General features: G+C 40.5%; 1 protein-coding gene across 2 annotated transcripts; it reads right to left on the bottom strand.

Moving 5' to 3' along the window:
* Nucleotides 1–5,297: 5,297 nt before the first annotated feature.
* On the bottom strand, nt 5,298–13,364 carry cbx4 (chromobox homolog 4 (Pc class homolog, Drosophila)). Of its 2 annotated transcripts, XM_044331963.1 has the most exons (5): nt 12,974–13,364; nt 12,830–12,873; nt 12,045–12,110; nt 9,876–9,942; nt 5,298–8,376 (listed from the first exon to the last, which is right to left on the bottom strand). In XM_044331963.1, exons 1-5 carry the CDS (start codon nt 13,040–13,042, stop codon nt 6,919–6,921), a joined length of 1,704 nt encoding a protein of 567 aa, XP_044187898.1. In that variant the 5' UTR covers nt 13,043–13,364; the 3' UTR covers nt 5,298–6,918. The 2 variants fall into 2 exon arrangements, with proteins under 2 accessions (XP_044187898.1, XP_044187899.1); XM_044331964.1 differs by lacking the exons at nt 12,830–12,873; nt 12,974–13,364 and adding an exon at nt 12,555–12,766.
* Between the last annotated feature and the right edge of the window lie 1,417 nt (nt 13,365–14,781).

Consider the following 14,781-nt stretch of genomic DNA (forward strand, 5'->3'; position numbering starts at 1 on the left):
ATTTAATTTATTATATAGAAACTCAACGACAGAAGAGGATGGTTTGTTGAATAAAATGTTTCACCCTCACCCACAGCTCATTTAAACATCTGTAAAATGTGTTTATAGCCTACATGTATGTAAAAACATGAATAATTTATCATTAACAATAATTTAGTATCTTGACAAACACAAGTTCCTGCATAAATAATGTATCAAACAGGACCATAACCGGTATATACTGTGTCTTTATTAAGGATGTTTAAGACACTGGCCCCAGACACACACTAGTTAATAGTTTTGTGATTGATTATTTAAAATAATTTTTAAAAATATATAATCTGTGTCAACATATTTTTATTTGTAGTTTCACCTGTTTCAGGTTCACAGAGCTAAATATCAAAAGAAAAGGGCCCCTGCGTTACTATGCAATGCCAAGTGAACTTTTGCACATTGTGGATAAATTCAGATTTTACGCACGAACTATCTGCCGTTTAATAAAGCCACACAACGACAGACAGAAAAACACAAACAAGTTCTTTATCATTATTTGAACCTATGTTTTTAGTTGGTCGATTCTTAATGCGGATTCCAGATAATCTACATTGCATTATATATCTAGCACCTTCAGAAGTCTGCATATTTAGACGTATATGATTAATGAAAAGCGAGAAATCATTTATTTGACAGTGATTTTTTTTTTTTTTTTTACAAGACTGTCGACTCAAATTACATGAACGGTAAATGTGGTTCCAAAATGAGCGTTTTCATATTGATTGCTCCACTCAAACGGATGCTGGATTTTCTGGAGGGTTAATTGGGAGTTTGTCAAGTTCAAGTTCTGGATGAGTTCTACGTTTAGTGAAAGCCAGAAAGCAAACGTGAGAAAGCCAAAGTGAAACTTCACATTGTATATTGGACTGAACCCAGCAGAGTATAATCTGTTTGGCAATGTCATTGAAGCTTTTTGAAATTAAATCTCAAGTTAAACCTAAAACTCTTTTGTAACTTTTGTAAACCAACCTACAAAATATGTATTTCTTTAATCAATACACAGAAACACAGTTTTGTACATCTGTAGTCAAGACAGATGTTTCATTTGATTGAAACTTTTTAATTCAATCTTCATTCCTTCTTGTATAAATCTGACCATGAGGGCCTGGTGTTGAGATTTAGAAAATAAGCATTCAGTTATTCCATTTTATTTAATTTTTAATTATTATAATTTTTTTCCTTGTTTGTTTCTGGCTGTTGTTTACCTTAAAAAATAAACGAAGTACTAAAATGTTATTGAATAAAATTGTTGTATTTTATCATTTTCTATATTATTATATTATTGTTATATTATTGTTATATTATTATTATTATTATTATTATTATTATTATTATTATTATTATTATTATTATTATAAATCCTCAGCCTTTTCTAGAATATATTTAAAAAACGATGGGATAAATTCATTCAATTAATCACAAAAAATCTAAGAACGAGAGAACTGCGGAGCATGTCATTCTCTGCAGGCCTCCGGTGTAATTTTACATCCATCAGCCATTCATCTCAGATAATTAAAAATAAAATAATAAGTAATGTGGCCCAAATTGTAAAAGGAAACATCCAGAGGAACATAAGTGTATCTCAATCCTAACAGTCTTTTACCTACCAACACGTCTAGGCCATCCACTTCATCCTCTCTAATAAACTGAATAAATGGCATTTGAAGGTTAATTAATCTATTCAAAATGCTCTAAACATAAAAGACCATTCGCACTGTACTGGAAATACATTTTTTTCCCCATTTATAGATTTCTACTCCGTTTCTTTTCTGTTTTGCTCTTCTTTATTTTTCCAGTTTGTATATTTAAAAGGAGCACATACAGAGATGCAGCCTGCGCAGCCTTGCAGTAGCCTAAGAGTTTATTCACTCAATAATACGGCAGGTTTAAAGTCCAAACATCAACTAACTTCCACCAAAAGCTTTTTGTTTATGCATTGATTAAGTGTCTGTGGACCAGTAATTTCCGTAGACCGACAACAAATTATTTGGACAATGTGGCAATTTTAAGAGTTTACAGCCTTCATATGCGCAGAGAACTAAAAGATGACATTGCAACAGGAATCCTTGTCGTTATTAAACACGATTTTAACGCGAATCTTTATTGTTATTTGAAAGATATTGCCTCAAACATTTATTTCTCTCCATTTGTTTCTTGATCTGTGCTCTTCAATATGTCCTGTAAAACTGTGAAATCTGGACAGATTCACCTTAAATTATACCAAACCAACCAACCAAATGTTCTGTTTTGCAATTAATTTTAATTATTTGCAGAGTTAATTAGATCAGGTGGGATCATGTTGCAGATGTGTAAAATGGAATCGCAACACAACATCACAAGCGCGGAGGCGTTTTGTCCGTCTTTGCTCTCGATCATGTTAAAGATAATGGATGATACATTTGCTGTTATCTGTCAGTTTCAATTCCCCCCGCTGTGGAGCAGACAAAGGCGGGCGCGCCGCGGACAAAAGATGCGTTGTAGCTGCCGTCGAAATATGGACCACCATTTTGATAGTCATAGTAGACCGACATTTCCTGTCGGTGCTATAATGGCTATGGTTTCTGCTTAGAGAGAAAGGCGGCTGGTGCGTGTTGAAGGGAGGCAGCCTCACACTGCACGCTGCTGCGGTTCTCCATATTTGGCTGCGAGTCGTTGAAAAGTGAGTCTGCAGGCTCTAGTGCGGAGCCGCAATGGCGACAGCCGTACATGAATAAACAGAGCTGGCTCTGTAGGAACATTATTGGCTCTCTGGTTTCTGGGCAACTGCTGCACACAGCTCGCTGTTCACTGTACTACTTACCGGGCGACATTTTCTGCTCAAGGTGGCTCAGACTGAAAACCACAAGCGAGAAACTGTGAAGCCGTGTGCGTCTGACCTGCAGTTTTGCCATATTTTCAGCGCATGCTTCGAATTAGAAAGCATCCTTTACAGTCTGATGCACCCCACCACAGCACCGGCTCTCATGTCTCATGCTGCATTAACTATTTGGGGTTTTTAGGTTAGATCTATTTGTGTTTAACAGTTCTGTCTTGTTCAAAAAAAAAAATGCATCCCCACAACAAAGAAATGAAAGGTCCACTGATGATATTTCCATCGCTATTTGGAAAGAAAACCAAGACTTTAAAAAATAACACCTTAATTCATGCAATTGCCTTCTATATTTTTAATCCTTAAATGTTGTAGGCCTATTAATAATTGATTTTATGAGGTGGCTCAGGCCTCCGCCGGGTCACACAGCTGGGCTTTGAATTTGCCAAATGATCTTGCGTGTTGACATGATCCTGTGAGGCTGCACACCAAACCAAGACTGAGCAGGCTGCCTGGTACGATGATAAAGGGGGAATGTGAAACATCACACTTGGTCTATAAATATGTCCCACTGCTCAACGATGTTTCAGTTTCCTACTGATGCATGACTGACTCTCATAGCTGGTTCAAAGACATGAAAAAGGCCCATATAGCTTACATAGGAAAAGAGATACAGAGAGAGAGGCATGTGGGTTGTGTGTTCATGGGTCATATCGATTGATATCAACTGAGTTTCGCAACTGAGAAAATGTGCAACGTCATTCATGTATTAGACCGCGATTTAGACACGTCCCTTAAGGGCCTGCTTAGATTAATAGATTAGTTGTCATATTTTTTTGCCCTCATTTGATGTCGGTACACAGGTTAACACTTAAAATACCTTCTTTTTTTCGTCAATTAATACATTAATTCCGATTATTAAATAGTCACTGTGAGTGATAGTTGAATTTGAAGTGAATTAACTTTCTCACTTCAGTGGATTTTTCTTATCCAACACAAGATCCTGGAGAGGAGAGAAAATGTCTGTTTTTAGAGGTGAAAATTTCGATAAAGGTTGAGAATGAGTCAGCTGTAAAGTTGAGATAAGTCTTGCGAAATTGCTGCCCAAACTGCTGATCCGTGAGATCTATACTGATCACTGATATGTAAAACTAATGTCACTTTTTTTTGACAAGTTGTAACTCTGGAGCCTTTGGTGTTCCACCTATTAGACTTGATGATATGGAAATCATTTTAATTATTTCTAAGAGAAATGACTCTAAATTGACAACAAAATCAAGATCACAGGGGAGCTCAGGGAGAAGATTTATTCAATTACAAACAGGAGAAAATGCCTGGAAACGATTTTAACCAGAATGTACATGAGGAAGGCCTTACTTATTTAAATAATATAGTGACCCCAAATAAGGCCTTGCAACAGCACTTTTTTACAGACAAATTTGCTTTTTTTTCTTTGTAGCTTCTCTGCAGCTTTCTTTTCCTCTTAAACTTGCTCTGTTGTCTGTCAACATTCTTTGATAAGCAACTCCCCTGCCTAAACTTAAGAAGACAGCACACACACACACACACACACACACACTTTCAAGGGCCTTTCTCTCATTCAATCTTTCTATCAGCCTGAGATGCTAGCAGCAACAACATAACAACCTCTGCCTTCAGTTTTCAGATCAGCTATCCTTCAAAAGACGAAAAGGTCATGATTTAAATTTCAATGATGAAAAGTTGAGCAATGTGTATCTGCAGCTTTGTGGGTCTGTCATCTTGTTATCTCAATTTTACTGCATGATAATAATATAGGGAGGAATCGCTGTGTCATAGTGACACAGGCCTGCTCAAAGACAACATCCCTTTATATAAACTCACCCTTGTGTTGGAAATGCCATGAAGCCTGTTTGGTGACACATTACATTTGAATGTCACATAATTGATGCCCCTCCCTGAAACATTGTGCTGGACTGCACACACATTTATAAGCCAATGTGGTGGCCAAATACCTACCCTCCATAAAGCCTTTCTTCTTGATACAATCTTAAGATTAACATAATAGACGTTTCTGCCCTCCTCCAGTTATTTTGCGTGTTTACATTCCTGCTTGGGGTCGAGCTGCAATAGAAAAATAATGCATGGGTAAAGTTTTGATAATACAAGTGACTGGTGCAGTTACGCAATACAGAGGGCCCTTTGTGCTGGATCATTTGTGATTATGCAACGCGATCTGTTTTTCTATTCATGGTTCACAACCAAGTTAGTGTTTCTAGTGTGTTTAATGTTCCATTCTTTGTCTCAGTAAGCAAAGATGCTTCAGATTAGCATGAACAATGATACATTAATCTCTAACATACTGAATCACTTGGGGAAACTATGAAAAGATTACCCATAAAATAAATAAATAATGTTGGTATATCAACACACAACATGCCTAGTTTGCACTCACCAAATATTAACACAAGAAATATTAGAAAGTCATTTCTCTTTCTTTATTGTTAAACATACCATCCAATAAGCTGCACCAACAGCAATAAGTCAACCAACTCCTGGTAGAACACACTTTATGACAATCATTGTGACTTTGAACCAAGTGCAAGAAAGAATCAACAAATTAAAGCAAAAGCAAAAGAAAAAAAAAGAAGCAAACAGACTCAAAAATATCTTTCATTAAAAGGACTACCTGTTCACTGGAATCACTTGCAGCTTCTGATGCAGAGAACATCTTGTAATTGTTTTGAACAACAAATGAAATGTCAATAAATATGCACTCTTCATTTTCATGATCATAGCATTTTAGCATTGTTACTGGTTTTGCATTAAATGTGCGTGGAAGGCAATTTAGACCCACATGAAGGTTACATCCAACAGCTTTGACATTTGAATTTTCAGCAGCATAAACTAAACAGCCTGCACTCATTGGATTGCATTTAACAGTATACAAAGCCAGCCTTCTCATTTAATCTGTATAACATACTTGTAAGTAACCCCGGTAGCTTTTTCCACAACAAATAGCAGTCACATGTGTTCTTCAGATTATACAATAATGAGCTTCAATAGCAAAATGAGATGAATATTGCTAATCTGTTACATTGGGAGATTCCTAACAAGACCAGCATACGTTTTAAAGTAACTCTAGCAATATGTGCGACCCACAATAAGGTAATAAATCACAACCTAATAATGGAAAGAATCAATAAGTCCTCTTAACGGGAAGTCACATGTTTGATAAATGACATCATTTTCTTAATGGTAACTGACCTCTGTGAATGTACATGTCACATTTTAATCTTTAAATGTTTGCTAAATGTGAATTGTGCAATAGATTGGGTTGCAACGGCACCCCCGCCGACAGCTTTGTTACGAAACAAAAACCTGACAAAAAGAAAAGGCTGGGGCATTGCTTAAAAGTTGTTGACACAGCTGAGTGTGTTCCGCAGTTGTTACTGTTTTTATACTCTGTTCAGACACACCCGCTTTTTAAATGTGCATGTCATGGCTAATAATCTCTTTTAAATGAGCCACAAACAAAACACTGAACAAAATATGCCAGATCAGATCGAGGGTACCAATGAAATAAGACTTAAAGAGAGCAGCAGTTTCTCCACTAGTAACGAAGGTACATGACGTAAATCAATGTATGAAAATGTAATTAAGTGCTTTCAATTTGATCTTTGATCACTGTAGACTCAACAAGTTCTTCTCTACCTTATATTAGGACCAAAATAAGTGATATTATTAATATAAAATATGTATAAACCTTCATACATCTCAGGTTATAGGTTTGGTACAGGTATGAAACAACAGCAAAAGTATCCCATTAAGCTCCATATGACAAATAAACATTTTTTTTAAGTGGAATACATCCACCTGAATGCATTCACTCAAATCCTCGAGGGCACTTTCTTGGCTACAACGTCACAGAGGAGTTACGGTATAAAACATTATAAGAAACATACTGAATTTGAATGATAAATTATAAATTTCCATATATACAAAATTCAGATGTTTTTACATATGAACATATTGACAAGGCCATTAAATCAGTCACTGGTAAGTCCCATTTTACACTTTTTTTTTTTTTTTTTTTTTTAGAAAGAAACATATTCCTTGAAGGTGACAGTGAGACTGTTTGTTGTGATGTCAGTGATGATGATATTTCCCATAAAAGGGGAGATTTTTTTAACAGATGCTTCTTGAGACTTCTCTATGGATTTCTGTGTGTCCTCTGTCACAGTAGGTGTATCTTTGATAGCAGGCTCAGGCTCAGGCTCAGGCTCAGGTTCAGGTTCAGGTTCAGGCTCTGGCTCTGGCTCTGGCTGTACATCCAGCTCCACCTGCTTCTTAGTCTTTGGGCAGCTGAGATCCATTGGCTCCTCTTGGCTGCCAGAGTCCATAACATCATATGTAGGTGCACTGCTATAGCGAGGGCCGCTACAGTGGAGGTCCATAGGTTTGTCCTGCGGTGGAGTGACCACAGTGCTGGGCACACTTAGGCTTCTGGAAGTCAGGAAGGTTTTGGAAACACTCCGGTCCTCCGCAGGATCAGAGAGTTTTCGCTTGCGGTCATTGGGAAAGGAAGGAATCCTGATGTGGTCAATAGACGTAGCGGTTGGAATGTTGGTGTCAACAGCCCAGGACGTTGGGGGTGAGCTAGCAGTCAGCTGTAGGGGCAGATCTTCCGGTAAATCAGCCTGACCCCGAGCCACTTCAGTGTTATATTCCTCTGCTGTGCTTGGCGAAGGTTTGGAGAAATGTCTGTCCTTTGGGGAACACTTTATGGGATGTTCTGCAGCAGGTGGGGAGCTGCCGTTACAGATCTCTTTGGGGATACCATTCTCCGGGTGCAACTGCTCCACCATTTTGGTTCTATGTGCTGGATTGTTTACTGATGGTTTGGTGTTTTGGGGTTTCTCTTCGCTTGATGATTCCCCATGTTTACCCTTTGCTCCATGAACCTTGTTACTGTCCATGTACTTGCTCATGACAATAACGATACGCCCATTCTTGTTTTTATTCTTGATTATCTTCATTTTGCTGCTAATAGCACTAGGGAAGGTTGCATCTTTAGGACTGGGTTTGATGGCATGTTCGCTCTCAGCCTCTTTAACAGCTGGTTTCCTCACCTCTACTGCCAGCTCTTTTACTTTGCTCAAGCAGCCAGTGTCTTTGTCACGAACCCATTTCTGCTGCAGTGCCAGCGGTAAGTTCCAGCCCGGGTTGGCTGGTTTACTAGCTGGTTCCTGAACTTTGACCACCTCTTTAAACCTAGAAACCTGTGCATAGTACATATTAGGGTCAGGTTCATAGTGGTGGTGCTTCTTGCTGTTGAGCTGGTAGATGAACTTCTTCTTGCCGTTGGTTTGCTGGTCAGCAGGGACCTCCTGGCTGCTGGGCTGGTACTGATGGTGCTTCTTGCTGTTAAGCTGGTACTGTTGTGGCCGGGAGCGCTGGACCTGGACGGGATCTGACTTGAGGCTACTCTCTGCATCCTGGGGGGTTTCCTCGAAACCTGCAGGAATACTTGATCTTCGGGCAAATGAGGGAACCTAAAAAAGAGAGAAAACACCAGGTTAACATTTCAGCCATTTTCATCAAAATCTTACTGTCAACTCAAGAATATAATCAGTTGGCCACATAAAGCCCTATTCTACTGATACAAATAAAAATTAGGCCAAATTAGGGGAGCACCTTAAAGGGTTACTCCAGCAATTTAGTGTTGCACTCCCATAAAGGTAAGGGGCTCACACGAGACAGAGACAAAAAAAAAAAAAAAGGTTAAAAATCAAAGCAAAAAAGAGAATACAGAGATATAATATATAATATACAGAGATATCCTGATTTTTAGTCCCTATATCAAGCTCCATAAAGACCAGATCCTACATTCCCCATAATGCATCAATTCTTTTGTCCCTCCGTGCCTGGTAAGTTTAATTCAAAATCTATACCCACAATTTGTAATGCATAGTTTTCTGTTAGAGGAGATAACCCTGATGACATCACTAAGACGTCATCAGGGTTATTTTCTCAGACTCGACAAAGCGCATCCAGATCCTTAGAAGATATTATGTTTTCACAGTATTATTAGTATTATGACAAGTAAATTGATTTTGTCACAGTAGCTAATCGCTATCTGCTAAAATATGGCAACTTGCATGCTAAAATTCAGACATAACTAAGGACTACAGGATGCTTAAGCGTTTCAGAAAGTGAACTAAACTATCCAATCAGGACTCTGCTTATGACCTCCCTCCCACCACCTTGTCCCCTCCCCCTTCCTGTACAGGCTGACCCCTCTGGCCGTCAGAGGGGCACTGCCGCGGAACGCTCAAGACGCTTTGGCTGTGACCTTAGGTCAGTGAAGTGCCACCAGACATGACACGCTTTATCCCTGATTGCTGGCCACGTGTGACTCTGGCAAAGTGGTATGCCTCTTAAGGAGTGACACTGCATAGCAATCAGGTCTGAGTCTCTCAAAATATATAATCACATTTGGCTTAGAATAAGGTCCTGTAAAACCCTGAGCTAAGATAGTCAAAGCATGACAGAGTGATACTTTCAGCCATCTATTTCTGTCTCTGGAACACATTCACAAACATGGAATTGAAAGAAAACATTCTCCTGATTTAGATGTAAAATGTACATATCCTAAAAATATTAAGCTCTCTTTAAAAAAAAAAAAAAAGAAGCAAGAAACTGTGTTTTGCATAATAAGCTATTTAGCATAAGGAAATAATGAACATGCAGACAAAACGAGTGCACTCAAGCAACGCTTATGTAACCTCAGGCAACAAACCCAGTTTCATGTGTGGAGAGCAATCCAGCTCTAGAACCCTGTCCTCTCTTTGCCTTTCCCCCATCTCTCTTTCTCAAAGAAACCTATAAATAACCATGACCATAATGACAGCAGCTCTAAAACACCTGACAGGAACCTTCCCCCTTTTGGCCTCTTACAGAACACTTCAGAAAAACTGACAGAAAGGCTTGGAAACAGACGCTGTTACGTTGGTGATGATTCGTTGATGATCGAGATGATGGAGACAATTACCTGGAGTAAAAGATGTTTTGGTTTCGGCCCCCGTTTGCGATATCCCATCAACTGCTCCTGCCTCTCTCTGTGAAAACAAAAGATAATTACATTTTCTTGTGCCTTCTATACACAACACCTCATTTACCAGACAATGTTCCACCTTACTACATTAAAAAAAACTAATTATATCACATATAAAATTACAGGTTTGATATTCAGAGTACTCATTCATTTTCTTCTACCTATTCAAGGTCAAAAGTGGAATTTTGATTTGGAGGACTAATGAATGCCCACACGTGACCCACTGCAAAGCATTATGGTCCTTATTTGCATAGCTCTCCATGGTAATTGTCCCATTCCATATTCTCATTATCCTGGAGAAATTCAATTAAGGCTACTGTGGGGAGAATCTCTTCTTGTCTTTCAAACATCCTCCCTCCTGCAGCACACCATTCCTCGTCTGCGCTTTCACTAACGTTCAAACTCTAATTAGGGTCATGAGGTAGGGATGAAATGGGATAAATACAACATTGTGGAGTACTTCTCGGATACACGCTGCTGTTGAAAGCATGTACACATGCATTGTGCAAGTACATTGAGAAAATGCAGGGGGATAAATGTCAGACTAACAGACTGCTCTTGGAACTGGTTGTTTTTGGCGGTGAAAGCCAACAGGAGGAGGAGTAGATAAGGTGTTACGGTGGTTGTACTGACTAGACCGAGCACTGTCTGTGAAATATTGCTCCCTGATATAAACCTTGACTCATCATTGGCTCATAAATAACCAGCCGTGGGTGAATGCCGGCTGCACGCAGGCTTCACTAGGAGTGTGTAAACTCCACACTATTGTTGGCCTTTCGCTACTGATGTTCAAACTATTGGGGCTGCCAGAAAATTGCCACAATAAAAAGTCTACAGTTTAATGCTATAATGTGTGCGATTTCAAACAGCGTCCAACGGGGTGACCCCTATTCACAGAAGATTTGGCAATTACAGCCTCCCTTGTCGGATCCCCTCCCCCATCCTCTGGGAGCAGAGAGGAATCCACACACACAGCGCAGAGGCAGCCCTCCATGACCATCAGCACTGAGCCAGACACACACAGGCAGGCAGGCAGGCTGCGGGGGAATACGAGAGCGGTACACTGGAAACGCTGGAGAGTACTGCGTGTCAATTAGCCTTTTCAGAAATCTGAATTCCTTTCCCCAGCCATCATGTCTTTACCCAGTCCCATGAGCGGCCTGATGGCCTATGGAGGGAGTATATCTCAGAGGCCTCATGGGTCCAACAACCCATACATAATATTGTCTTGCATGTGCTCATTGTGCTGTAGGGATAAAATGACAGCAGCATTTGTATTCATTAACATCTCAACCTCTGACTGACATGTATGTGATTGTGATTATTTTACACACCACTAATGGTATGACTCCTGACCTAAGATAAGAGGCAGGTTGTCAGTGAATGCATCCACTGTAAGATATTCTGTTTTCACAATAACAAAAGGCTGTAGTTGCATGCAATATGTCAAGAGTTTTGTCTTGGAAAAACACATGAAATCAGCCTGCAAAAACACAGCTCATCCTATTAGAAGATCTCACACTGGTACCATTAAAGTGATGGGAATCCTATCAGGCAGCAGCTTGGATTCCTCACATTAAACCACAACAAACCACTGAGCTTGTGTCCTGCAAGCCAAATGATAACAGTGAGGCTTTCCAGTGCAGCTGAATTAGCACCTGTCCTGTTAAAACCTTACAGCTGAGCAAATTAAACCAGTGACAGTATGGATGTGAAACAAATTAATGTCCACATGGAGAGCATTGCTGTTACATGTTTAATGGTGTATCATGTACCCTTGGGCAAGACAGACTGCTACTTCTGTTTTCTATGTGAAATTGGGTCATCCTATGTGTTGAGCCCTGATCCTGGCGTAAAATGTAATAAGATAATAATTTGTAACATTTTACATCACATCCACGCATATTTCCACCTATCCAATCCTTCCATTAGTATGATTTAGGAATTCTCACTACCAGATCTCCAGCCCCTTTCCCCAGGAGACAGTCCTGTGGGGAGGAGGGGGATCAGTGATAGAGTTACTGGAGCGCCCCTCCTCCCATGCCCATATAAGGTCATGGCTGAACTGGAGGCTGCGCGGCCTCGTCCGAAGTCCACATCTCTCACCTGTGTTGAAATGCAACGAGGAGCCGAGGGTCAAGGATGTTTTCCTCTGGTTCCCATGTGTTGTATCTGCAGAGAGGAGTAAACAACTGTCAGAGAGACAGCAGTCACGTGCAAAACTTCCTTTTTCTAACTGACACACAGGCCTCAGTCTCTGTCACAAACACACACATTCTCACACGTTCACCTATGCTGTGCACTCAGTGTAGAATAGACAGGTAAGACAGACCTTCAATTATATGTCTAACAAATGAGAATTTGGGACTGTTTCCTTGCTGCAAGATGATTTAATTTGCAAGGCCCACAAATAACAAATGGGCTACTGGTCACATTCCCGCTGCAGCAAATCAACCACCAACTGCACAACAAAAATGTCAAACAAGAAAGTGTCTGTATGTGCTCTCCAAACGGTCCTCCAGCACCAACATACAGTCGGCCATTTTAGCACCACTGTCTCGTAAATTCGCTGGCAGAGCAGAAATAATTAAAACGGGATTACATGGCTGTGCCTACCCCCTTCCCTCGCATAAATTAGTGAAGGCATCCGCGGATACACTGAAACACATACCGACCGCGCTCTCCAAGCTCTCTCTCACACACACTCACACACAAACAACCACACACAAACACACAGTAGACGCACGCCCTTGATGAATGGCATTTTTTTTAAAGTAACGACACTTCATTTGTGTTGCAAAATGTTGCAGTCTTTCACTGCAGTGGTAAGATATCCTAGATTTTTTTTTTTTTTTTTTTTTTTTTTTAGAAAAGGTTGCATGAAGACTTACTTGGGAGACCAGCCTCGCCACTTGACCAGGTACTCTATCTTGCCCTGTGATGTTAGAGAAGGAGTAAATGTTGGTGAGGCTGTTATTAAACGCAATATTTCAACGTCCGAAGCGCTTTTGCAAATATGCTCCCCTCTCCGTTACCTTGCGGATGCGTTTCTTTTCGATGCCCTCCACCGCAAAGACGTGCTCTCCGGCGGCAGGGAGCTCCATTCTCGCCTGAATCCGATAGCAGGGGACGGGGAGTAGGTGAAATGTTGGCTACGCACCGTCGATGTGCCTTCCGCTCGATGCGTGCTGTGCGCGCTTGGTAGTTTTCCAGTTGTATCCAAATCCAACTGTATTCCCTCCACCTCTCCTCGCGCTCTCTCGCTCTCTCCCTCTCTCTCTCTCTCTGTCTCTCTCTCTCTCTCTCACGCTCTCCCTCCTTTGCACACTCCACAGTCCTGGCAATGAGCATACAGATATTCACAGTAGTGCGGCTGCGAACAGCTCTTTTCGTGCTCCAGCTCGGTGCATGACGTCAGGAGGGGAGGGGGAGGTGGAGACCTTGCACAGAGGTTGGGGTTTATCCCGTGCGTACCGGACTGCAGGAGGGATATGTGGAAATTCAAATAAATCACAACGTTACTGTCACAGCACATATGCATGAAATCGACTTGTGCAGTTATATTTTTTTTCTTTTCTGTACCAAGGTTGGAGGGAACCCCTCCTCCAACATCTGATGATGTATTCACATGAGAAAACACTTTGAGTGGTTGAGTTTCTTGTGTGGATGTAATTCATAGAAAATGCGTTTGCAATAGCAGACTAATAGTATGATATTAAAACAGACTAATAGAGGACTGAAGGTTCATTTAAGTGTTTGGAGAGGGCATGAGGGTCTGTCTCAGCCTTCTGTGGATACAGTGAGGACAGCAATAGGGAGAAGATAACAGCAAGGTCACAGAAGAAGCAAAAGAGAGTATGGGTGCATACCAGAATTTGAAACTTTCTCTCACATTTATGCTTTTAAATATTATTGTAAGTGAACACAGAATGAAGGAAGTATAAGTACATCTAGTATTTTGAATGCTGCAAAACTGCACCTGGGGGCAATGAAATGCACTTTTTTTTTTTGCTGTCTCCGCAGCAGTTGAAAACAGTTTTATCAGTAAAGAAAAAAAAAATGACAGCACTGTGTCACCAGAGCTTCTGTTTATCACTTTAACTGAGGCTGACGCACTGATGAAAGAGAAGTTCCCCTTTTATTTCCGATCCCCTTAAAGCAGCAGTTTTAGATGTGCAGACGGAGGCTTACAGTTCGATCTGCTAACAGCGCCGAGCAAATATAGGTCACACATACTCTGATCGTCAAACCAGTGCCATGTCCTCTGGGCTCAACTGCCATTAATTTGACACACAGCAGAGGGTTGCTGTGCAGCCTCCAGCCTACCTGTGGCAACTTTTCTAATCGTAAACTCATTCGCTGCCAGAGCGCTCAGCTCCTTTCCACTAAATCATCATTACAGCTTGTTATTGGTTGTAATATATGTCCATCTGCATCATGACAATTTAAATCCAACAGCATAAACCACATCACCAGTGAGCTTGTACTTTGTGCTGCAAATGTCATCCGCATTAACTCACCTAATTTATGGGGACTTAATTAAAAACATGAGAGAAAACGCGCATCAGTGCGTAAAATACCTGTTTCTGTGAGTAAACTGTGATCTAGACACATGATTGTCATCAAAATGCAGCATTTCATTTGTTTATGTTGTATTGGAAGCGTAAAAAAAGAATTTTACAAGCTTAACCCGATGGGCTTCTTTTGCTCCAAAAATAATTCAGCACCACAAGGGTTAATGGAGCCTAGAAGCAGAGCGGCAGCGGCCAGCCTATTACATACAGGCACGATATATCTCTGCCCTGCCATATAAGGTAATTGACAGAAAGCGCCGAAATATCGC

Source organism: Thunnus albacares, chromosome 17 (assembly GCF_914725855.1).
Source record: "Thunnus albacares chromosome 17, fThuAlb1.1, whole genome shotgun sequence".
NCBI lineage: Eukaryota > Metazoa > Chordata > Actinopteri > Scombriformes > Scombridae > Thunnus > Thunnus albacares.